This window comes from Ambystoma mexicanum, chromosome 2p (genome assembly GCF_040938575.1).
Source record: "Ambystoma mexicanum isolate Mex_15411 chromosome 2p, UKY_AmexF1_1, whole genome shotgun sequence".
Lineage (NCBI taxonomy): Eukaryota > Metazoa > Chordata > Amphibia > Caudata > Ambystomatidae > Ambystoma > Ambystoma mexicanum.
The window spans coordinates 655,833,722-655,860,367 of record NC_090923.1 but is presented as its reverse complement, the minus strand read 5'-3'; the positions used below and the strand labels follow the sequence as shown (position 1 = coordinate 655,860,367).

Genomic DNA, 26,646 nt, shown 5'->3' with positions numbered 1-26,646 from the left:
GTGGGCAAAAAAAGACTCGGTGCAAGAATGCTTGTCTCAGGGTTCAGCACACAGCAACACACTTGCCGCACTCCATATGACAATACATATATAACTATTTGGCTAGCATAGACCCTTTATCTCAGGACAACCCAATGAAGCTATTTGCCTTTGCTGGCACAGGACGGAGTGTCCTCACCTGGGCAAAGTCGTGCAGCAAAAGCCCACAGAAATACATAGAGCACCTTGCCGGGAGGCTATTTACCAGTATTACTCTTGTTTTGGCTCCCCATTTGTTAGTTTATTTTGGTTGGGTGTGATTCTGACCCCTGTAATATTGGTTTGATTAGTGGCATGTGGTAACCACAAGACACATTTTTTTGGTTGGTAGTGTATATTAATCTCCAGTGTGGTTGATTGGCGGTGCATACAGATTCCAACTACGATAGTTTTTATTGGTGTTGCATGATATTTGTCATTGTGACCTTTTGTTTAGTAATGTGCTGGTGTGATGGGTGCTTTGTGATGGTCTCTGTGATGGTTTAGTGTTTGATGTCTGCTAGTTTAGAGTACAGCAGTTGTATGCATTTTATTTATTTTAGTTTCTGAGTAGGGCGCAGCAAGCGAGAGGAAAGTGGAGCAACGAGAGTGCAGGAGATCAATCAACAGGAAGAAATTAGTCAGCCAGATTGAAGAGAAGAGTTTTCATACTTTTATTAAAAATGGTTAAAAAGTTGGATGGTTTAGTGGCAGGTGGAAGGGCGTTCCAGTCCCACGGTGCATGGAAGTCAAAAGTGGCGCTCCAAATGTTTTCAAACAAAAGTGCGGTTGAGTTAGCTGAGAAACGTCAGAATAGCACAATTCACGACGGGGGGGGGGTGGGTCCAATGATAGTCTACTAGATAGGTAGAGAGGTTAGCGCTTATTCTGGCATTATCTTATGCCTTATTCTCTGCCTGACTGGGAGCCAGTGCAGTTTCCTCCTGAAAGCAGTTACATGGTCAGGCCTAGAAAGCCCAAAGACTGCTCTCACAGCCTCGTTTTGAATGGTCTGGTGGTGATGGAGATTGCCCTGTGAGGTCCCTAATAGTAGACTATTACAATAGTCTAACCTGAATTGACAAGCGAAGATGCCAAGAGCGCTCTATTAACAATAGATAGATAAGACCTAATCTGATGAAGCAACTTGATTATGTGCCCACATGATGTAAATGGCTGTGAAACCTGTTTCTTCATAGATAATTCAGCATTTCGTCGGTTCTGCCTGCAACCGAAGGAGTCGGAAACGCTTAAACACCTAGGGCCTCATCACGAGTTGGGCGGTAACGCTGCGCTGTTAGACCTACCGCCAACCCCTCCCGGCGCTATTGACGCCGGATCACAGGTTTGGCAGAACGGTTAGTGCCCATTCCCCTTTGGGCCCATTCGGGAATTCCTCATTCCCCATTGGGCCCAATGGGGAAAATTCACACTATTACCGCCGGCGGATTTCCCGCCGGCGGTAATCGTGCTGAAAATCGGCAAATTTTTTGCGGATTTCCCACCAGCTCGGAGCTGGGGAGAAATCCGCCAAGGCCATGATCTGGCGGACCCTTAAATGCAGCGGTAATAGTGCTACCGCCGCATTTAAGGGTTACCCCCAGACTCGTGATGAGGCCCCTAGTGTTATTTTGTCCTCACTTTGAATAGGACAGAGCTAAATCATTGGGTGTCTTCAACACTAAGCTAAATTTGAATTGGACACAAATGTTTTGGGAGCGATGTATGTGGGGAACTAATCTCACCTTAGTTTTAACTTTAACTAAATATCTTTTTAAAATTGAAGATTCTTTAAAAACCATGACTGTACATTAAAAGGTATGCCATACTAGGTGCAATGTTCATGATATGAAAATACGGGATTGTTTTTTTCTGGTTAAGAAAGTATGTTTTTCAATCATGACCTAAAATCAAAATGAAACACATGTCTGATGTAAATTGCATTAAGAACAAACGATTCACGTGTTTGTATTCAGTCACTGTAATTAAGAGGTATTATGTTATGTTACATTGTATGTGTCTATTTCTTTTTAATTTTAATCTCTTATGTAAACTAAAAAACTAAAATGTTTTGTATATTTTTCATTTGATGAAAAAGCTGCAATCAACTGAAACAACAATAAATAAAAAAAACAATAATTCAGCATCAAGACCAAGAGTTTTTACTGAATTATAGACAGCAATGATGGTGCCTGCAATTTCAAAGTGTGAGAATTGAGTATGGGTTCTTCTTCAGGCCAGGACCAGATGCCATGATAAGAAGCTCAGTCTTAGAGTCATTAAGGGCGCAAGCGTTTTCCACCATCCAGATCTGAATTTTATGGCAAACTAGATTTACTGTCTCAGTATTCTTAGAGTACGCGCCAGAAAATTCAAAGAGGATCTGGGTGTCATCCACATAATTCGCAAATTAGACACCTAGATAGTCTAAAAGATCAATGAAGGGTCTTATGTAAATATTGAACAACAGGGGCGAGAGACATGATCCCTGCGGAACACCGCAAGATAGAACTATTGGATTAGCTTGGGATCCAGGCACGGCCACTTTAGATGTCTTAGGTCCAAGAAAGGAAGCAGTTTCCGAACAATTTTCCACAGTTAACAGTCTGTTATGTAGAAGTTTGTGATCAATTATGTCAAACGCTGACGATAGATCTAACAATAACAGAAGCGCTGGGTGATTTTCTTTAGATGATTACAATATTAGATTTGAGAGCGGTTTCCGTGCCATGATGGGATCTGAAACCTGACTGGTGGATGTTTAGTAAATTTTCCTCTATGAAATTCTGGAGCTCTATGTATGCAACTCTATCCAGAATCTACAACAGATGAGGAACATTGTTAATGGGCGTGTCATTCTTTGGAGCTGCAGGGTCCAGGGTGGCCTTTTTCAGCAGGGGAGTAACCCAGACATCCTTAAGGATGTCGGGTACAGTGCCGGGCTTCAAAGGATAGGGTAATCATTTTTGTGATCCATGGGATCGGAGCATCAAGAGTCTTTCAGAATGTCAGCGGGGCAAGGGTCCCACAGACATGAGGTAGACTTCATGTTATTAACGATTTCCAGGACTTCCGCCTCACTACAGCTGTGAAATGTAAACTTGGGAATCGTTTTGGGTAAGTTTAAGTGTGCATTATTTGTTATAATGGGCTCATTATTAGAGACTAGTTTGGTCCGTTATTTAGAGATAGACAGACGGTGACCCGCAATTTTATTTGCAGTCTCATCCTGAATGGATTAACACCATAGAGAATCTTTAGTAATGGGTGGAAAAGATTAAGGATTTTCAAATTCCTTCAGAATTTTAAAAATGTCTTTAGAGTTAGATTGTGCATTATTGATGCGTGTGTTGTAAATTGTCCTTAGTGCTTCAATAATGATAGGTTTATATAGTTGAACGCTTTTCCTATAACTCCTAAGGGTAGTGGAGCAAGGGTTTTTCCTCCATTTATGTTCTAACACTCTTTTTGTCCTTCTTGCTTCCACAATCTCATCTTTGAACCATGTTTTCTTCATGGTTTCTGTTTTCAGTATTTTTACTTTTTCAGGAGCAAGCGTGTCAATAGACTCCCTGATGGCAGAGGAGAAACGCTAGATCAGATCAGAAGAGGTAACGCTAGCATCAATATGCCCAAGCTTTGATGTAACAATAGTGGAAAAAGCATTAGCAGAGATGTTCTTAGTATCACAGCATATTATTTGAACTCTTGGGTTAATGTCAAGTCTAGGAGGAGAAGTAAGGAGGATAATAGAAGAATTAACAAAAAGGTGGTTTGATCGAGGACATAATGAAGTACTAATAGAGGTATTCTAAACGTTATGCGACAAGAACCAGTCCAGTACACGTTCACCCTGATGGGTTGGGTCCTTTACCAGCTGTACAAATCCCGCTGCTTCCAAGGAAGAGAGCAGAGATACGGCAGATGGATCTGTTGGATCATCAGTCCATAATTAAAAATCGCCCATTAGGAGTATTAGGAGTATTGGGAGATTGGCTTTGATAATACTGTTTAATAATTCCATTAATTGTTCTTCAAAGAGCAGGAGAGCTTGGGGAGGTTTATAGAGAGTGAGTATAGGGAGAGATGTATTGGGGTTGATTTTCATTTTAACAAGAAGTTCACAACCATCCAGATGCAAGTTGCTGGATGAATGGCAATCCAAATGAGCTTTCACAATGAGCGCAACGCCACCAACACATTGATCAATACGATCAGCGCGATAGATTTTATATCCAGCTGGCAGGGAGTTTTCAATAGCGATCTGTACTGCATCGTGTAACCACTTTTCCGAAAGGGCAAGGGGATCAAGATCTTGAGTGAAAATATTATCTTCGATCTCAAACGCATGCTTTACCAAGGAGTGGTTGTTAAGTAAAGAAATGCATAATTGATTCTTTGTATCTTCTTTCAATTTTTGCATTGTGTAATATGACCTTCGTTGGGGCTGAGTAATTAGCGGCAATTCGAAGGTGGGGGGGGGGGTAGGGTGGGCTAGTTGACAGTGGGGCACAACCGGGGTCCAAATAAGGCAGCCCCTTAGACTTATCCTTATTTCTGAGACAGGTAATTGCCCCAATAGCTAAAAGTTTGGAAGTGGAGAAATGAATGGCGTGGAAGGCAGTAGTAGGGACTAACGGACACTTTTGGGGTATATCACAACAAGGTTTTCCAGAGCAGTGATATTCTATGTTTGAACACGCGTTCTAGGCTTGACGGCCATATTCAAGAGATTCAAATGAAATAGAAAGTTAAATGTTACCTTTGTCACTTTGCAAAAGATGGAAACTCGAGAAGACTAAAGGATAGTCAACCAAGTGGCTTCCGGCTACGACCTCCTACTGCCACCTGACACAAACCATCTTGTTCGCACCAGGTGCGGTCATGCCTGTGATCTAAATATAAACAAGAAAGAACTACAGAACGAACAGGGAACTGTAGTTCCTGATAGTCGGTGTGTGCAGAGACTTGCTGAAGCTGTTTTAAATAGCACGAATTACAATGCTAAGGAATAGACACAAGGGTAAGAAAGAGGAAGTATAACAAATTCAAAGTGCGAAAAAATAAAATCAGTAAAATAGAATAAAAACACACGGAGCAGCAATACAATTTTTGTGGTGAGTGCTGGATTGGTGGGTGAGAACTACTTGTGTTTTTGGTCGGATGGATTCTACATGCTAGTTTTAAATGGGCTTGGGTTGTTGAATGATGTGTTGTAGATATGGTTGGATGGATTCTACATGCTAGTTTTAAATGGGCTTGGGTTGTTGAATGATGTGTTGTAGATAGCAGTGTGGTTAGTTTGATGGGTGGTGTGTGCACTAATATCCATTGAAGTAAGCTTGTGGGATGGTCTGTGGCTGCATTAGGCTTGATGTGTAGTCCTTTTCGCCATTGAGGTCCGTGTAGTTGAAGTGGGTGTTGGGGTTTTTATTTTGGTTGATCTTTCCACCCTCAACTAGTCTTACGGTTGTTCCCTACATTTTATGTGACTGTTTATTACCACTAAAAGCTGGTGTGTTGGGGTCAGGAAATATTGGTTGGGTTGGGGTGCAGTGACGGGGAGTTGGTGTCTCCCCAGCATTCTGTGGTAAAAGAAAAATTGGCAACGAAAATAAATGATTCTGTCATATTTCCTCATTTTAAAAACCGAACACAAAAAAAGACTGATTTCTTCCAGCAATTTTTGTGTCGGCTTTAATATTCTGAAATGACATGCTCCAGTCACCCCTATTCCCCAAGGTGATCCCTTCCCCACCCCCACCCTCTCCTGCCGGTTCACCGCCGAACCTCACCTTTCCCAGCACAACACACATCAAGTCCACACACATAAGTGCACGAACACACAGACAGACACTCACCTGAGACGCCTGCAACGATGACTCTGTATCTCGCCGTGCTTGTCAGCCACTGTGCGCACTCGTCTGCGGCAGGGGCTGACAGTTCGATTTAGAAAGACCGCTCTGTGCGGTCACAGAGCAGTCTTTCTTATATCGTTTATGTTTTCGGTCTAGTAAAAACTATGTTTTTACTTAGTACCAAATAAATATGTCCAGTTACCATTTGATTAAGACATTTAACCACGTTTTGGTATCCATTGGGACATTTTGATGGATGGAGCTTCCATGCCTGCATTGGTTTGGTTGGTATGTGCAGCTGTTCTCCATTGACTATTTATTTTGGTGCGTTTTGTGTGCTAATCTCCATTGGTGGTGTTTGATGAGTTGTGCATACATAGGCATTGAACGTTTTACATTGTATCCTCGTCATGGCAGGTATTGATTTGGCGGATTTTGGAACTTCAGTAATGCAGCCGAAAGGGGGCGATACAGCCAGAAATGCCTGGAATTTAAGGAAGAAAATCATGGAATATCAGGAAACATTTAATGTGCTTGAGAAGGTAAGACTATTAACACCTTATGCCTCCAGTATGTCATATGAAGACCCTGCGATCTGACTGTGATCCAATGTCTTGGCACGGAGGGCACACATCCATCACCTATCTATATATGCTGGAAGCGTTAATACTACTGCTCCTTCCATATCTTTGTTTTGTTCGTATCATCTATCCTCATGGCCTACCTGCAAACACATATGATTGATAATCCTCTTTTAGATACTGGGAGCATTTCTTTCTCAGTACACCCTGCTTCTGTGGCTGTTATTGCGTGTTGATGCAACCCCACTGTTTACATCTGCTGTGTTGATCACAGTTAATATTTGCTGTTCATTTGCACACTTTTCTCACCACCTGCCCAGAGTAATTGTGCGCAAGTGCCAGTCATTGGATCCTATTGGATTCATAAAACGTAATGAAATAATGTAGCCTTATAGACTGATGGAGGCATTATTATTCGCCCCAGGCCATAATTTTGTGACAGGTTATTGTCCCTAGTAGTAATAACCCTTCCCGCGGTCTGTAAGGCTATTAGCACATAGTGATAGTAGCAACACTAATTTTGGAGTTTTGGTATCGAATTTAAAAGAAACATTATTTTAATAATGAGTAAAGTAAATGGCCAAAATTAGTTAGTAAATTAAATGTGGTTTTATTTTGTATTTAAATGACAAGGGCGTCTTCATAAGTTAAGCATTTTAATTGTGAATTTGGTTAAACTGGATTGGTTTTAACGTGTTCATGCGTCAGGTGCCATTTAAAAGGATTCTCTATAAGAAAGGGAAAGTATTTTCCCTTGTTTTAGATTTCTCTTTGGTGTGTGAAAGGTATTACCCAAATTGTTCGTTTACAATTGTTCGAGATTTGGCGTGTTGTGGGGGGTTTCCCGCACATATATGTTACAATTGACCTTCACAATTCGGTCAATTGTGAAAAGGTCAATTGTAATTCGAACAGTTGTAAAACGAACAATTCGTATACAACCGTGTGAAATGGGATGTTGCTGTGAAAAATGGTCCTCCAAGGGAGGAAGTATCTTGCTTATAGCAATCTTCCATGGAAATGCACCGTTTCCTGTCTGCTTTTGAAGACCGAATCTTCAGAATGCCGTCGATATCAGTAGTTATTGACTTCAGTCTGAACATTCTGATTGGCTGAGAGGAGGTCAATAACTATCTCCATGTGCTAATACAAAAGAGGCCCACCTTCTCTATGGTTTTCGATTGTCTAGAGCCAGTGCCCAGGGAGCAAAATAAAGATTTTATGATCACGAGGTAAAAGCAGCCTTTGGGTATCGGGCATCACCTACTAAGTAGAGAAGCAAGAAGGAGCTACTTTGCAGCGCTCTGTAACTCGAACTTCAACACTAGATGCAAACTAGGTTTGTATTCATTACATATGGCCCATTATATTTTAAATGTCTTATAGAATTGTTTTAATGCTCTTATGTGCCTTCCCGAAATGCAAAGAGTTGATGTCACATAGGTATTGGTATGTTTGTGTTACACCAGTTAACCTATGGAATCAAAAGTAGGTCCTGGTAGCTATTGGTGTGGAGCTCACTCTTCCCTGCTACAAGCAGGAGCAACATATCTCCTAGCGGGGTCAAGCCCTGAACCCTCTGTTACTCTTTAATAGCCAATGCATCCTTCAGTTTGTAATTCTTCTCTGTGGGGATAACGGTTCCTCAGAAAACCTGAGCAACTCCACTCCCTACATTCTCACCTTATAGTCTGGTTGTTAACTACAGCCCACCGGCCCGATCCAAAATGATTTTCCCTGCTTATCATTTTGCACCCTTTCTTAGTTATACATTGTATTTCTAATTCATTTTGTATTTCATTTGATATAGTGTACAAAGCCAGTCATTGTTGCCTTTCATGGAGCCTGCATTGGAGGAGGTGAGAGGGTTGGAACGTGGGAGGGGGGGCATGGAGCTGTTGAAGCAGTTTGTGATGTGGGAACCCTAGAGTGTTTGGGAAAGAGATTGGAAGAGAAGTAGTTTGAGTTAAGCTAAGCGGTTAAGGGGAGGGAAACTGTATTCTAGAGGTAATGTTGGGTCAAGAGGGTAGTGAGAGTTCAAAAGGGGGTTGGAACAGAGAGGAAAGGGTATTGGGTAGCGGGACTAGTGGCGATGTGGCGAGGAATGTGGTGAAGGGGTGGGGCTAGGGGAGAGGCAATGGGCGTTGAGTGAGTCTAAAATGAGTTCATTGTCAGTACAATAATGTGCTAGCAATTGCCTTTGAATTTATCTTGGTAATTAAATATTTCATTGGGAATATTGCCTCTTTTGAATCATCTTGCATGATACCAGTAACTGCATGAATGCTGAAGGTACAACTTACTTAAGAGAGCTGGCAATGTCTACAGTGACTCCCCCTAACGAGTTCTGCTTTGACTGTATGGACCTGCAGTGTCATTTTCACTACAGAGCCGGGAGGGATACTCCAGTACAGGGAAGCTTGTGTGGAGAGATTGGAATGTTGTCATCTCCCACAGTGTGCGCTTCTTTGACTATATTGCCCTGTATGGATATTACAACAAAGCCTAGCTGAACTGGGATGGCCCTGAGAGGTGGCATGTATTTACTTCTTTGTGCGTTTGTGCCTGCTGCATTTGCATCTGGGGTTTCCCATTTGCTGCTCAAGATGTAACGAAGTGTGCATAGAAAAAATAAGAGGAAGGAAATACAGTGAGTGGGCTTGCCCCACTTTTAAAAAGAAAAAAAAAATGAAAGAATTAAAAATGCTAACGCAGTACAGGCAAATGCACAAAGATCTAAAAGCACACGTGCAAAGACATGGAACACCTTCATTGACCTCACATGGAAGCCCCCACAGAGTTGATGTCTTTGGTTGGATGGGCCTTCTAGAATAGTTCTGATTTGACAATAATCACAGATTGACATCCACTACGGCTCAGACTGCCACGTCCCTGTCATCGATTCTGTACAAAACGTACCTGTCTGTAGCACGTCTGCAGTTCTCATCTGTGACTGATGTGGTGATTCTCTTTGCTTTTGTGTCCCTCTTCCAATAACATCTGAGGAGAGACTATGCTTTGTGATTTTCGCGTGGAAGAGAAAGTGACAAAAGCCTTGTCTTTGCAGGGGTGGACCTGATTACTGCTTGTGATATCCGGTACTGCACTAAGGACGCTTGGATCCAAGTGAAGGTAGAACACGCTACTATATACAGCTCCATGTCATCCATGTCACCTTCACTCACTCGAAGACACTCCGGTCTCTTCTCTTAAGTAAAATCCAATTACCATGACAGACCTACACTACCTTATCTCAAAGCATATCAGTAAACCTGTGAACTGTACTGAATTGATTAAACCACATAGTGTGACGTTGATGCCAATCCACCAGACACACCCATGCATCTACTAAACAGGTCACAACATGGGACTTTCGAAGTTAATGTCCCACTATTGGAAAAAGATACAACTGTCAGCTTAGACCTCGTAATATTCTTTAGAAACACGCACCCTGTTATCCATAGCAGAAGTGGACTTACCTGCGGTCCAAGTGGCCTCCAATGTCTGGAGAGCTGGCACTCTGAAGAAAAAGCACACTTGGTTTTCTAATGTGAAACGATGGTGAATTTGACAAAGCTCATCAACTTTTAAAATAGAATAGAATTTTAAAATAGTCAAGTCAAGGTCGCCGATTTTACTGTAAAAGTTCCTTTTCTTCCTTCTTTTTGTATTTGATATTACACTATGCAGAAGAACAATGATGCATTTAATACCACTATTTTGCTGGGGTTTCTTCTATTTCTTTGCAGATAGCTGGCCTCTTTCGTATCCTTACCCCTATTAATTATGAATTGTATGGATTTTGCCTAGGTTTCTATAATGTATTGATGGGTTGATTCATTGTGTGCTTTTTATTTTATGGAATACAATACTATTTTAGCTAGTGAAAGAGAATTGTTCATGAATGATTGTATGTTGGTGTAAACCTGAAGATTGGGGTGTAGGTCTACTGGTTACATTGCAAACTGTGCAACTACCAATCCCAGGCTTTCCTACTTGAGATCTTGGGCAAATCACTTTCCTTGACTTTTTTCCAGAGCTGCCAAAAGTTGGACCTTATTCAGTTCTGTTTGTAGTGTAGGAAAAGCATTACTCATAACCGAATTAAGGGTTATATATCCTTCAGCTATGTATAACATTATCGACCAGTTACACCATAACCTGATTTACATCTTGGATCATTCATGCCGACAATACTTGTGAGCGCTGGTCTTCTCGTTTAAGAGAAGTGTATTAAATGCAATATAGTACAATGTTCCTCATCCATCTAGTTAAGTGGCCTCATCCATCTAGTTAAGTGGCATGTAGCAAGTACCTAAAACCCTTCCTTTCCACAAAATCTAGAGTACATTAATCTTTTTGCAACGTTTTATGAGAAGAAATTCTGAAAATTTACTTTTCTCTAACTTGGTTAAAACTAGTGCTTTAAAGGCGAAGTTCTCTCAAAAATGTTACAGTTTAAAATTTGTAAAGGACTTAGAAGTGGAGGGGTATCAATTTTGTCTGTAGAAACAGTATCATCTGTTTTTTTAATGATCTGCTCTCGCAGCAGTAATGAAGCAGGAGCCCCATACTAGGAGCAGAAACATATTACTGCCTGGGAGCAGAGCTTGCCAACACACGTTAACAAGACATGCAGACCAAAAAAAAAAAATTGATACACCGGAAAAAAAAGACAGGTGGAATTCTAATTTTGGTCGAGTGGCTGAAGGGGCTAAACCTTCACCACAGGACCCCACAAGTTCCTTAGAGAGAGCAAGGCAAAGGTGCCCTGTAAAATAAACAGAACGTGTTTGCCTTGGTCACTCGTTCACAGTACAGGCAGTCCGGTGAATGCCCCCCTAATACAGTAAACACATGCTTTTCAGCATATTTATTTTCTGAAAAGTGTTTGCTCTATTAGGATTGGCATTCATAGGACAGCCAGCCCTGTGAACGTGTATGCATTTTCTGCTCTTGGGCACTAACAAGCTAAAGCTCCCGGTAAGGGATCCTGCTTGATTACTGCTGTGACAGCAGAGAATTAAAGAAACCGGTTATATGGTTTCTAGATACAAAATTGATCTCCTAAAGTCCTTTAAAAGCGGCACTTTGCAGCAGATTTGTTGCTTATTTTACGTAAGAACGTTTAAAAAAAATGTTAGGGTCAGGCCTTCAACATTCAATTGCAATAGTGAAAAACTCACCGTTATGTGCAAGACTGCCACAAGCCCCTCCCACCCCAAAGCCCACTACGTCAATTGCCCACTCCGACACACCCTTGAGGCTCTTTTGTTGTTCCCGCCTATGGGGAAAGGATGGGGGGTGGCTTTGGCCTAAATCTGCAACTGATCCATAGTACACACCTGCACATTTCTGAGTGTTTCGATGCCAGTTATCACAGACCTAACTCAGACTTTCCTTTTCACAGGAGGTGGATATTGGACTGGCAGCTGATGTTGGCACCCTTCAGAGGTTACCACGAGTCATTGGGAACCAAAGGTAGTTACATAAGCAATGAACGCACGTGGAGAGAATGAAGCCTTTTCGCTGAGGATTCCTTAGCAATGGGGTTTTTCTTTTTTGACTTTGGGTTTCCTGAGAAGCTGTTTTGTCAAGTACCTCTCAGAGGGGCAATTTTGTGTTCTTTGTAGGAGGACATTTGTATTTATGTTGTCCAATTACTGAGTCTCAAAGCGAAGACTAGGTACTGTTCTCGTACTGTTGATATTTACATGTTTCCATTATTGCCCCTCTTTTTTAGTTTTGGCTGAAAGGTGATAATGGCAATTGTGTGTAGAAATCCTGTAATGTAAGATTTCTGGACTATTTTTATGGATACATGACTTCAACTAGCTGTTGAACATTCTGGCTTTCCCTGGCATCACAGCATCAGAAACATTCTGGAATACTTGCTAATTCTGCCCCAGCACAGTTTTCCAAAGTCCCCAGGGGATGTGTTATTTACTTTGACACCAAGCACACAAAAAAGCTCAGAACCACAGTAATGATTTATTTCCTCTGGAGCAACTGAGAACACGTGTACTGTAAGTTGAAATCCAAATGCAAGCCATTACAAAAACAAACCAGGCATCCTGCTGCCTTGCAGCTTCTAAAAGAGGTTCCCGAACAATCTTTTCAAAATGTATTTGCATTCCTATGTTTTGTACTTTGGGGAATCTTAATTAAAAGCAAGGGGCAGGCCTGTTTATTTCAAATGCATTTCCATTTCATACTTCAGGTAAATCGAAAAGATTTCAAAATGCATCCGTCTGATTTCCTCCTGTAAATCATACAAATAGGATTTAAACCGTGTTCAACATCATGAAACTCTATTCACTAGTGACAGCGCTCTGTACTAGACCCATGTCCAACATGTTCTTTCTTTGCATTCTGTAACTTGTAGTTTTGTCTTTTCCGTTTTAGATGTATGACTAAAAGTCCCACAATGTAACGAAAACAAGAACTAGTTGAGAGCCTGCAGTGTGAATCAAACAGAATGCACTTAGAAAATGATCGACGTTTGAGGAACTACTATCATTAAAATCCACGTATTGTAGGATTTTTTATCTGGTGACATCCAATTCAGGGGAGTTTTCCACCCACCTCAAACAAGGAATGCACAATTTTTATTTATTGAATAACGCTTTTTTAACGAACATGAGAACCCACATTTTATATTTAATCCAAACAGCCTCCCTCTCCTTTCAGGGCAAAAAAGAAGCAGGGTTGCAAAGAAGGTCTATTTATTAATAAAAATAGAAATAATTATTTAAGTAAAGTATGCATCTATGAAATCCAGTTTCTGTGGTCAAAACTGCATTTAGGTGAAAGTAAACTACACGCCTCATATGTACATTTGATTTATCCTAAGGCCACTCCACCATGTGTTGAACAGAGTATGGGGGCTTAAGATAAAATTTCCATATTGTAGAAAATCAAATTAAATGAGAGCATACCTGTCTATTTAAGTCTCTCTACTTCTTATTATTGCAAATAAACATTCCCCCCTCAATGAACATGTCATGCTTTCAAACAATTTTCTAGAAAACTCAGTTGCAAGACAAGCTACTTAACATTCTTGCATGTGAATCACTTACAAAGTGAAAGCGTATGTTTGCTAAACTCCCTTGAGTGGGGTTTCTATTGCATTGATGTGTGAAAGTGAACATTTCTCATTTTCAATGGGTAACCTAAAGGCGAGAAAATAGCTAGCAATTAATCACCCTTTCCCAGTTTTCTTGAACGGATCAGCGCCAATAACAAGACTCTGCTTGGTGATGTAACCCGGAATTGACTTCAACTACCTTATTTTTCTAGGTATGTTACGAATAACAGATATTCGTCCCCTCTCCCCACACAGGAGCCCCCCCCTGTGAGACTAGGAAGGTGAGCCTGCTCTGCGAGACCCGCCCTAGGGTTTGAGGCAAGTGGGACCTCACCGGGAGAGACGCTCCCTTTAGGGACAAGGGACTCCTGTTCCTGTGAGGAGCGCCCTAAACCACCTTCCATAGTTGCATACATGGGACTGTCTGCTATGAAGAGTAGTTTGCCATCTTTACATTTGGCTGAAGGCAATGTAAAAAGAAACCGATATGGAAAAAGGAAGATGTCTCTTTAACGAGTGATGCACAGAGGAAGCCTTCTGACAGCATCGCACCTTGTGAAGGTGGAGCAGAGGTAGGTCACACACCCTGTGACTTTCAAAGAGATGCAGAAGGGCCGTGTGAGATGTCAGAAGGCCTATTTGTACAGCCATGAGGAACCTGGTGGTGGCGGTAATACTATATGGGTTGATCCCTATTTTTGGTTTTTGGGGGGGTCAATCTCATGTAGGGGGTATGTATATGCAAAATGAAAAAGTGAGAGTGACTACTCCACTCTAGATCTGCTTCGTTTTAGTCAGTGCACCACTTTCTCTAAATCGGACATTGTGGATAGATGTTGCATGTTCTCTCCAATTTTTCAAATAAAACAAATGTTATTCATATTTTTATACATACACATAAAAACAATTAAGATTGCTCATGTGTCCTTTGTTACAGACACTTTTACACACAAATTCTATAATGACTTTATGACAGTATTCTACAGAAAGTGGGGTTAGTACTGCCACAGTTCTTATACACACTAGATTGACTATCTAGGACACTTCATTTTTTCTATGTCATTCCATGCTGTCAAAGTCACTAAACTCTGGTGGTGGCGTAACCACACTTGCAAAATGGTGGGCAGGACACCTAAAGAACGACACAAAGACTACAGTAATGAGAAGCGTGAATAGCTTGCGATCGCCCATGCCCATGTACGGTATGGAACCGGGAGCCGGAAACCGACGAGCGAGAACTGAGAAAGATTACCCAAGCGAGAGCAGAGTTCTGCAACCTTCCCCTGCATAACGAGCGGTTCCCGGAGAAACGCAAAAGCTGAAGGCTGCTGGGGAGCCATATGTGTGAAGAAACTCATCCCAGTCCTAAGGACGAGAGAGTAAATAGAAGACTGTGTCATTGAGACTTTAAAAATCAGAGAAGGCAAACTTCAGGGGTCTTAGTATGGGGCAGTTGTGGGTGTCATAACTCATGCTGGGCTGGGTGGGGGTTGGAGGTCTGCTTTTGGTCTGCCTGGCTGTGATGAATGTGCATTGATAGACACCTGGTAATGTCTTGCGATCTTGCTGGCTGCATTCCTTCTTGGGATAACACGTATTCGCAACATTTATGGAACAAAGGAACGTTTCTATGGGAGCTAGCATTGTGGGTCTCTATCAGCAGCAGTTGGGGCCTGTTCAGGTTTCTTAATTGGATCTGTGTTTACCGCGCATGCCGGGGGCGAATGTTTCTACTATAGCTTCAAAAATGGCACCTCCTTATAGGTGCGCACTAAATCTGCGCATTTATATTTAATATTGTGTTCGTGCAGGGTTCCTTAGCACGCGCCCTTTGCCTGGTACATCGCAAGTGTGGTTATTGGATTCGCCTTACTTTAAAAACTAGCAGCCACCTTTGAATGGGAACGATACCATGCATCTTCCAAATAAAATGATACATTGTTTAAAATAGCTAAAGTAATTTGCATTTTGGGAGCTTGTTTTGGTTTGCAATGAAATGCGGGCTAGAAGCATGTATTTTCTTGTTCACCTCATCTTTCATATTGTGTATTTCTTAGTTCAGTACATAGTGTGTGAAAATAAGCATGAAAGAAAGGCGCTTACGGTAAACGACAGATGATTAAGATGATGCTCTCTGACACACAAGTGCATCATTACCTCATTACCGTGAAATGCGATGTGTGCATGTCATGACTGAAAGGGGCTTCAGAGGGAGCGTGTAGAACACACGTGTGAATTGCTCAGCAGCAGAGCGCTATCACTGATTGCATAGAAGCACTGATGACATCTCCCCAAATGGTCAGCAAAACATCAGCTCACGTATGGTAAGTCTATAAATAACTATATACCATTGATAATGATTATTTTCTCCAGCATGGGGTCTAGCATGGATTCACATGCTCATGAATATTCCCCGTCGTCAGGCCAGGAATCCTCGGTATAGAAAAAATCAGTATCAGTTTTGTTTCTGGCTTTCTTAGTAGTAACCAATCACTGGTCTCTGGGTCATACTGCCCCCAGCCAATGACTGCCCTCTCCCTAAGCCCCACCCCTGGCAGCCATCCTCAGATTTTTACCGCACGTTCAAGTGTTGGGAGTCCTCGTGCTGTAGCTCTCGAGCTTTTGCTGCGTTTTCGCGCTTTTTTCAGGAGATTTTCTAATTTTTCAGTTAATTAGAGCCTCAAGCTCCACCGTGTCTACATCCGATCAACGGGGATCCGTTTCGGAGTTTCTACGCCCGTCAAGGGTGAAGATTTTGTTGAGTTAAGCTTTTGGAGGTTTCCAGAAGTTCTGTGGCCTACCCCGGTCATGGCCCAGGAGAAAGGAAGCTCGACGCTCGGGAAGCTGTTCAGGACCTGCCCTGGATGCCAGCTTCAGAACGTTTTCAAGGAGGACGAGCATTCGTTATGCCTCTACTTTCTCCATGAGGACAAGATGCACAAGGAGAAGGACTGCGCGTTTTGTGGGAACATGTCGGAGCGGACCATGAAGGATCGCCACCTCTGTCTCGCCAACTGGCTGGAAGGGAAGAGCCCGTCGGGCGAGAAGAAGAAAAAGAAGTCCGAGCGGTCTTCTAAGTCCTGTGAGGGTGCCCCGGCACCGGGAGCGCCGAACGGTCGGGCTCCTTGGCTGCCAGGCAGGGCGCACCCTCCCCAGCACCATCATCCACGAGCCAACGCTCTGGCTCGGGTAAGAGGAAGTCCGAGAACCCGGCAAAGCTTCCGGAGAGGCCCCGGTCGATCTCGAAGATTCCGGCAGAGGGGGAGCGAGGCTCGGACCCTCACCCCAAGGTGAAGGCCCCAGGCGTACAGAAGGTGACGTAGGCCTTAATTCACCCTGCTAAGACCTCGATTGAGGATGTCGCCGCGGCCCCTGGCTCAGCCTGTGTAGGCTACACCAGTGGAGGCGCCCTCAGGAGCCAGAGTCTCCCTGCCACCGCGGAGGGGGGAGTCTTTCAGGCCCATCGAGAAGACCCCCACAAAGTCCTCGTTGGAAAGGGTGGGGGAGGGGCTGGTGGCCATCGTGGATACGGACACGACCTCTGAAGAGGACCTCATCCAAGTCGTGGAAGAGGCCCAGCCCATCGGGATGCAAAGAGGGACCGGTACGAGAAGAAGTACCTGGTCCCCGACGCTGCCCCCTTGTGCCTTAGGGCGCAACCTACCCCGGATTCGGTCGTTTCGGCGGCGGCCAAGAAGAAAGCGGGGGGGGGGGCATAGGCCTTGACTTCAACCTCCCCGCCGGACGGCGAGGGTAGGAAGCTGGATGCGATGGGACGACGGGTCATTTCATCTGCAGCGACGACCATCAAGGCGGCCAACGCCCTGGCCATTGTAGCCCGCTATGACAGGGAATTGTGGTTGAAGATCGCCCCTCTGTTGGACTTCCTTCCGGACGCCAAGAGGGCTGAGGCCATGGAAATCTTACAGGAAGGTGAGATTGCTTCGGACCACGCCATTACGGTGGCTACGGACATCGCCGACACCGGTTTCCGTCAGTTGGGCAATGGCGTTTGCCTGAGACGACGAGGATGGCTCAAGGCGACGGATTTCCACCAGGACGTACAGACCAAGGTTTTGGACATGCCCTTCGATGGGAACAACCCGTTTGGCAAGGCGGTCCCTTCAGGCGATCAAGACGGACACGGAGACGGCCCGTGCACTGGGTGTGCTCCAACAGCGACGGCCGTCCTTTCGGAGCTCTGGAGGCAGACAGGGTGCCTCCAAGGGAGCCGGCAGTAGCTCCTCTACGTACCGTCAAGCGGCAAGATCTTCGTCGCAGGAGGCCTACAGGTGGATCCCGCCGTCGTCGCCAAGGTGGTCAAGGAGGCAAGGCGGCCTCCAAGCAGGATTGAACTGACCATTGGGTCGGGCCCCCGCCGAAGCACCCCGGTGGGAGGCCGGCTGACGAAGTTCGTCGGCGTGTGGGAGTCCATCTCCACCGACTGTTGGGTGCTGGACGCCCTGGCCCTAGGGCACGCCCACGAGTTCCAGAAGAAGTGCCCCGCTTTCCTCCCGTGGCCAGGAAAGAAAATCACGTCCCTCAACTGCTGTTGGAAGTAAGGGCGATGATCAGAAAAGGTGCCATCAAGCTCGTTCCAAAGAGGCTTCGGGGCTCCGGAGTTTACTCAAGGTACTTCCTCGTAAAGAAGAAGACAGGAGGATGGCGTCCCATCCTGGACCTGCGACGACTGAACAGGTACATCAAGGCACAGAAGTTCCGGATGGTCACCCTCCAGCACGTGCTGGGACAGCTGGAGGAGGGCGATTTCCTGTCGTCGTTGGACTTGGAGGATGCGTACTTTCACATCCCGAGTCTAAAGAGACACCGAAAGTTCCTCAGATTCGTGGTCCGAGGGAGGCACTACCAGTTCAAGGCCCTCCCGTTCGGATTAAAATCGGCACCCAGGGTGTTCACCAAGTGCCTAGCACCAGTGGCGGCGCGTATGCGCCTACAGGGGATCCACGTCTACCCCTACCTAGACGACTGGCTCATACGGGCAAGGACAAGGGAGCTCGCCGTAGAACATACTGCGAAGACCGTCCAGCTGCTCACGGACCTGGGATTTTCCATCAACTTTACAAAATCCCACCTGGTCCCGTCGCAAGTCACCCTGTTTCTGGGAGCACAGCTCGACACAGTGGCGCGACTGACCTCTCCGTCGGAGGAAAGGATCAGGCCCATCCTGGGAAAGGTGCAACGTCTGCTGGCCACAGATATGGCCAGAGTGAGGTCTATCAAGTCCCTCCTCGGAATGATGTCCTGCATTTATCTCGTGCGCCACTGCAGACTTCGGATGCGGCCCTTGCAAGAATTCCTCGACGCCCACTGGGTCCAGTCGACGGGCAGCTTCGAGGACAGGATCCCGCTCGATGAAGCATTCCGTCAGGCGATACGATGGTGGGTTTCCTGCTCTCATCTGACGGCGGGAACAGGTTTCCTAGCCCCGGCCCACCAGGTGACGGTGACGACGGATGCCTCCCTGGAAGGTTGGGGAGCGCACACCGGGGATCTCCACGCGAGAGGCCTTTGGCTCCCGGAGGAGAAGACACTCCACATCAACATCTTGGAGCTCCGTGCAGTGTTCCGGGCCCTCAGGTCTTTCCTGCCGTCCCTCAAGGGCAAGGTGGTGAGGATCTTCACCGACAACACCACCACGATGTTTTACATTCGGAAGCAGGACGGAACCAGATCCCCTGCCCTATCCAAGGAAGCCCAGGATCTGTGGCATTGGGCCGTCGCCCAGGGGATGTTTCTGGTACCCTTTCATCTGGCAGGGATAAAAAACACCATCGCCGACTCACTCAGCAGAGAGCTGCGCTCGTGCCACAAGTGGGAACTGCGCCAGGATCAAGTGGATCGACTCTTCCGACGATGGGGCGAACCCCAGATCGATCTCTTCGCGACGGCGGCGAACTCCAAGTGCCGGAGGTTCGCCAGAAGGTTTCCCAAGCCGAGGAGCATGGGCGATGCTTTCTCGTTCCCCTGGGACAGCCTATTCCTTTATGCGTTCCCGCCGTTGCTACTCCGGCTCGTCAACCAGCTCAAGAGGTCCCGGTGCAGGATGATCCTCGTCGCACTGGCGTGGCCGAGACAGATCTGGTCCCCGGACCTTCTGGACTTGTCAGCGTCCACACCAGTCAAGCTGCCGACGGACGCGGATCTTCTCTCCAGAGAAGGAGGCGCCATTCTTCATCACGAACCAGGGTCGCTGAACTTGCAGGCCTGGCTCCTGCAGCACTAGAGTTTGGAGGATACGACATCCCGGCCGACTGCAGAGAGGTTCTTGCAAAGGCCAGGGCATCCTCAACTCTAAAGTGCTACGGACATAAATGGAAGAGGTTCTCTGTCTGGTGCCGTGCACAGAAGATTAACCCTCTGCGGATTACGGCCCCTCAAGTATTGCCGTACCTACTGTCCTTGGCCAAGGCTGGCCTATCTCACGCTTCCATCAAGGTGCATCTGGCTGCCGTCTCACGTTACACCAGAACTACAGGACGGGCGTCCTTGTGGTCTCATCGCTGGTGAAGGAATTTATAAAAGGACTGTTCCGATCGTTCTCGCCGGTGAAGGCCCCTGCCCCGACGTGGGAGCTCCACGTGGTGTTGACTAGGCTCATGGGGGCCCCATTCAAGCCTATGCATTCAATGCCGTTGAAGTTTCTGTCGTGGAAGACAGCATTCCTCGTGGCCATCACCTCTGCACGACGAGTGGGAGAGATCCAGGCCCTATCTTGCAAGCCTCCATACTTGACTTTTCACGACACAAGGGTGGTGCTGAGGACACACCCCTCCTTCATGCCCAAGGTGACGTCGGACTTCCACCTCAACGAGCCCTTGGTGTTGCCAGTTTTCTTCCCGTTGCCTTCGTCGCCGGCTGAGAGGACTCTGCACTCACTAGATGTAGCTAGAGCGCTGAAGTTCTACGTGGACCGCACGAAGAGTTTTCGGAAGACATCACAGCTGTTTGTGAAATTTGGACCTGTGAATCAAGGGAGGGCTCTCTCGAAGACTTCCATTTCCAGATGGCTCTCCGGCTGCATCATGCACTGTCACCGGTTGGCAAACCGACCGTTGCCAGGCCGTCCGAGAGCCCTTTTGACCAGGGCGATCGCTGCTACCACGGCGTTCCGGTCTGGTGTGCCCCTGCTCGACATCTGCAGGGCTGCTACGTGGAGGTCGACGCACACCTTCACGAGATTCTACTGCGTCGACCAGGATTCCAGGGAGGAGTCCAGAGTCGGCCAGACAGTGCTGCGCAACCTGTTCGCCTAAGGTGAGCCTGGTGAGGAGGTAAGAGTTGCTTAATGTTGAGTTGTTGAATTGCTTGATATTGAGCCTTTTTGCCACCTCCCGTGGTTGTGCATGTGTGTACTGCTATGTATTCTTATATTCATGAGCATGTGAATCCATGCCAGACCCCATGCTGGAGAAGGAAGAAGGAACAAGTTACTTACCTGTAACTGTTGTTCTCCAGCATGGGTCTGGCATGGATTCACATGCGAACCCTCCCGCCTACCCCTCTGCGGCTCTTCACTTGGTCATACTGCCACTTTACGTGCTACCAAATCTGAGGATGGCTGCCAGGGGCGGGGCTTAGGGAGAGGGCAGTCATTGGCTGGGGGCAGTATGACCCAGAGACCAGTGATTGGTTACTACTAAGAAAGACAGATCAGAAACGAAACTGATACTGATTTTTTTCTATACCGAGGATTCCCGGCCTGACGACGGGGAATATTCATGAGCATGTGAATCCATGCCAGACCCATGCTGGAGAACAACAGTTACAGGTAAGTAACTTGTTCCTTAACAAACGTTTCTTACGGCGTTGGCCGTTTGTAGCACTGTAAATATCAATAGTACTTTTGCCCGCCCGCTATAATAGGACTTTTCAAGCTCAGAACGACAAATATGTAATTCCAACATTCGACCAGTACCCCACCCAGTCTGTCTGTCGGTGTAGTTTTAATCATCGGGTTATCGGCAAAACAGAAACGCACACATAACGTTTTAACCTTCAACGGGCTAAGGGCCTTAAATACATCTTCTGGCAAGTAAGAAACGTTAAATGCTGGAAATGTCTAAGCTTAGTAAATTCTTTGGAAACGGGTCTGTTCGAGTAGATATCCGCGGTCCTGGCGTGTGCTTGGTGCATGGCCTATAGAGCACCTCATGCCCAGCGGCATGTGACAAGAGACACGTCTGTTAAAGAGCACTGCGCTGTAGTGTCCCCGTCCTACCAGGAGGAGTCTCTCCAGAACCTTCGAGAAATGGGTGCAGAGGCACAGCAGACGGGAGATTTGACTAGACTCTTTGTACATAAGAGCTACTATACATCATCAATCTAAAAAAATATAAGTTCCTTTTGCGAGGGATGTCAACATGAAAAACTGCCAGCAGTGTGGGTAGTTCATCATTCCGTTTTTTAACTGAAGGATCAAATAGGCATGTGTGTGTGTTTAACGGATTGGGAACACCAGCTCTGTAAATTAATGGAAACCATTACTCTGACGTCCGATGAAAGCTACAGCAAACACACATTCTCACTGCAGATGAAGCTACAAGAATCTTTTGCACAGAAATGTAAAATCCCATTTTTGGACTTCGATATACAAAGTGTGATGGTTTTCAACAAGGATGAGTAGTGTTGAATTGAGAACTTATTTTTTTTCTTCAAACCAGAAGTAGTATCTGGCTTTGGCAATTTTAACAAACAACTACGCACACACAGTGACTGTAATGTATTGTAAAGGGCCGTTGCATAACACGTTTGACGTTTTCATTTCCTATATAAAATGTACCTTTTTTATGATGTCGAGTCTGGCGAGTAGACTCTTTCTAAACGCTCCTAGTTTTTATGACACAATACGTGAACTCGGGATGGCACATTTTGGTCCAACGGGACAGGCACGATTAGAACTAAGTTTTCTAGATTCCACAGGGAGTAGATTAAGCACTAAACTACCCCTTTATCGCTCGAATTATAACTTTTTTTACAGTGTCTGTTTCATGGATATTTTGCCATTTCACATTTAGATTACATTTTTTTTCTCTCAAATTTTGTATTTCACCAACCCGGATTTGGCTGCGCTCCTGCAACACCCTCATCCAGAAATCTGAACCCAGTCACCATTGGAAAGACAAAATCCCTCCATGAAGTTGAACAGCATCTCTGGCTGGGCGTCTGGTGTGCATTCTGCCAGTGAGGTGGAGAATGGGTTTATCACACGTTTGAAAAGCAAGGCAGAAGACGGGGGGTTTAGAACAATTTAACCCCAAAAGTTCGACGCCCAATTTCCCGCATATATATATTTGGGGGGGGTAGTAAAGTATATAAAAAATGTATAGGGATAAGGTGGGGGGGATTTGGGAGGTCTCCCCCCAAATATATATTTGCAGGGGAAAAAAAAAGGAAAAGAAAAGTCGAACATTTGGAAAGTCAAACCTTTGGGTTCGGTAAAATCACTTAGATTCGAAGATGGGTGCGATGGCTTCGCTCGGCGAGCTATCACAAATCATATGAAAATAATCACGTCCCTACTATAAAAAGAAGCTCATGAGAAATCCCCCTCTTACTAATGTCCGTTTCAGACAAGTTGGGCAAAGGGCTATTGCGAGGCCGAGGCGATGCCATAAGGCACAAGTTAGAAGAAAGACCTGTTCTCCTCATGTTGTACAAACATCGGATTTGACCATTTGTTTCAGGGAAGTGCCTTGTTTTACACAGACGATCATTGCATGGATTAAAGGAGAGTTCCTTTAAAGTTTGGGATGTTGGGTGCCGCTTGCAACATCTATAAACCAACACAATTACATTAGAGTATAGATAGGGAGAAATGGCATATGAGGAGGCACACACCCTGTAGGTGGTGTTTGGTTGTTGGCCAACTCATTGACTGCCCATGGCCATACTAATCCCTATGGCCATTCCCACCCAGTCCTCGCCCTCCCCATCCAAAAAACCTCCTCATGGGTACTCTTTCATCTCGCTTTATTCAAGCCTTACCATCAAAGTTTGCAATGGAAGTGCCTGCCAGTGTTTTTTCAAAGCAGTCTTCTGAGATTTACTAACTTAATTGGAGTTGTAAACCTACTAATGGTGTAATAAAAATGTCTTACGCCGTCTGCCTTCAGCCATTATTTATAAATACTCTGCATGTCCTTCACTGAAGTGCCTTTAAAAATAGGCAGTGCTATTAGATGCCCAGGTACTCGCACCATTTTGCACCTTGCTACCATCAATGGGCAGTTAATACCACGACAGCTGTGCCTGGCAAGGACCCTTCCCTGTGCTTACAAAAAAGTCCAAACAGTTGGCATTGCCAATGCCTGTTTTGTTTTGGCTTGAAGTGTTCGGTGTGTACATACTTTGTGAACGCCAATGCAGCACACAGAAGAACTGGTAATGCTTATATACGACTTTGAAAATATGATTTTTAGTTTGGGCTATAAGGTGTCGATTTAATATCCTAAACTATTGCATTAAAATACTGATTTATGTACACATGATATGATATGGCATTTATAACGTTGCCTATGCAAAAGTGTTTCAAGGCGTGACGTGACAAGGGAGGGGGGCACAGAGGAAACGCAAAGACAACAATCCTACTAGGCCAGGTGTCATTCAGATCGCGTAAGTGCAGGGGAGGGGAGAAGGGAAAAGTGCAGGGGGGAAGTGGGTTGGGGATAGTGCAGATAAATAGAATAAACGGAAGTAAAAGTATGGCCAGCTGGTGGCAAGTGCAAGGGTAAGTGCAGGCATCAGATGTCAAGTGCTGGTAGGGGACTGTAGGGATACAGAAACAGTCCCAAGTGCAGGGGTTGCCATAGGGAGAAGGGCTTCTTGCGACGGACACAGGCTTCACTGGCATCTGAGGAGGGATACAGTGTTGTCTGAGTGTTGTTTGGCTATAAGCTCTCACATTACTTGCCCCTAGCTATGCTATTCCCTATGGCAAATCCCACCCCTTCCTGCCTTTCTTGGGAACTCTTTGAGCTCTTCATGTTGGTGGCCATGTTGGATAAACTGTTCAGTTCAGTGCTCTGCCAATGCAGAGGCCATCTTGCAAATCAGTTTTCATCAATTACACCACCTGCTTAACAAGGAAGTAGTATTTTTCCTTTAATAGAATGAGACACTTGGGTACTATTTGAGAAGTAAATGATGAGTATACTATACTCTGCTACTAAACATGTGTTATGTTTTCAAATATATTTTTGTACATGGAGCCTTTATAATATTTCTTTATTTAAATGTGAACAAAATCTAGTATTTTATTTTGTATGCCCCTAGCGTGTGTGCATACAAGCTCTAGAAGCCATCAATGTCTATGCCGGAGCCCCCATCGTCTGCAGGGCTCAGACATACCACACACAGCTAGAAATTAGCCCCATATCCCAAGGATTTTCTATGCTGCGTATGGAACGTGTGTTGTAAACTTGCGCTCTTTTAAATCCTAAATAATTGTTCAACAATAAAAAATAAAAAACTGCTGCAGGATTCAGTCGTTTACGGCTGTCTTCATTGAGATGTTACTGTTTTGGCAGAGCCTTGTAAAATCGTCTGAAGTGAAGTAGCTCAATTGGTTTGTGTGGCGGATCCCTTTCAGAGACTTTTACATGCATGGTCATCCCGGGCAATTTACCGAATTGAAAGCTGTCGTACCGCTCAGTTTGCCAGAGTCCCACAGACAGTGTCAGCCTCCTTGTCTTGATGTGTTGAGTCCGTTAGCAGCTGTTACAAGCTAAAGAATGCCAGATCTGATGAAAAGCTTCTGCTTTTTGCTTCAAACCCCATTTTGTGTTTTCTCACTTGAAACCGCTTTAGAGCATTATTAAACAATGGGGGCAGAGACGGAAGCTTGTGTAGACCTTTCTTTACTCCGGATGGCTATAGGTCCAATTTCTCAGGTTGGGGCTGCTGAGTCCACACTTCTATCACATCGATCTAGTGAGGGTCCCCTTAGCCGTTGTCGCCTGTTTCATCTGGACTTTGCTACCGCCCACTCTTGGTGCAAGACTGACTCTTCTGTAGCTTCTGAGAGTAGTATCTCCAAATCCTGAATTTTCAAAGTGGTCACCGCAGACACCAAAGAGGAAAATATGTGTTTAGTCCCCTCTACTGAGAAAATGATTTTAAAGGCGAACCCCCATTGGATCCCTTTATCTTGTAACCAACAGTCAATGGTCTCATTTGACGCTGTTTAAAGATGGTAGAAGGGGACAGATTCTGGAATAACTGGAGTGGGGAATCTCCAAAAGCTGAGATGTTGCTGATTCTTTGCCTTTTGTAGGATGAGCTCCTTTGACTTAAGGTAATAGAACCTTTTCAACACTTCTGGAGCCAACCCCTTGTGCTGTTGGAAATTGGAGAAGACCCTATGTGTTCTGTCCAGCGTGATGTCCACCTCCTCTGAGTCACCCAGGATGGAGCAAAACGGAGCCTTTACATATTCCTCTAAATCCTGACTGGCAACAGCAATGACGATCCCCCAACACTTACATTATTCCTCCTTGATCTATTCTCTGTGTCTTTCATCTTGTTCTCCATACGGTGGCACTTGGTCTCCAGGTCCAGGAAACTCTTTTCTAGTTCTCCCTGGGCATACAAATGTTCATGGAAGGTGGACCTGAGGTCCAATATGCACTGCTCATTGGGAGGCATGCCCAAGGTCCTTAATGGACTTTTTAATTTCCTGCGTGGAGGTCTGCATACCTGTTGGAGAGAGAATAATATTCATGAAATGTCCTCTTTGGTAGCTGGAGCTTAGTCGTCATCGCGCCCGGCCTGGCTGTGGATTGGGGCTGCGGACTACCAGGAGTTGCTTTAGAGGCCTTAAGCAGGACCTTGATTGAGGATGGTCGTGTGCTGCCCTTTGCTTTGGATGGACTCATCGTGGGGAGTATCGCTGCGTGCCCCCAGGGGTGCCAATGAAGTGTGTCGAAAAGAGGGGCAAACCGGAAGACCAGTGAACAGCTCTTGAACCCTTGAAGTCTCCAGTGAGAGCAGTGAGCGGTAGTTAGAACTTGCCTCTCAGGTGACACATGCTGGACAGGTTTACTTTGCCACAAATGGGTCCCGCAGTAGGACCGGCCATTCGCCG

General features: G+C 45.3%; 1 protein-coding gene across 3 annotated transcripts in view; it reads left to right on the top strand.

The window, feature by feature from the left end:
* The window catches only part of ECH1 (enoyl-CoA hydratase 1), a 435,952-nt gene that overhangs the window by 144,234 nt on the left and 265,072 nt on the right, over positions 1-26,646 (top strand). For all 3 annotated transcript variants that reach the window (XM_069644207.1, XM_069644208.1, XM_069644206.1), the window contains exons 4-7: positions 6,294-6,418; positions 8,268-8,316; positions 9,525-9,589; positions 11,868-11,938. In XM_069644207.1, the coding sequence (XP_069500308.1) occupies positions 6,294-6,418; positions 8,268-8,316; positions 9,525-9,589; positions 11,868-11,938 (310 nt within the window). The remainder of the gene's footprint in view (positions 1-6,293; positions 6,419-8,267; positions 8,317-9,524; positions 9,590-11,867; positions 11,939-26,646) is intronic.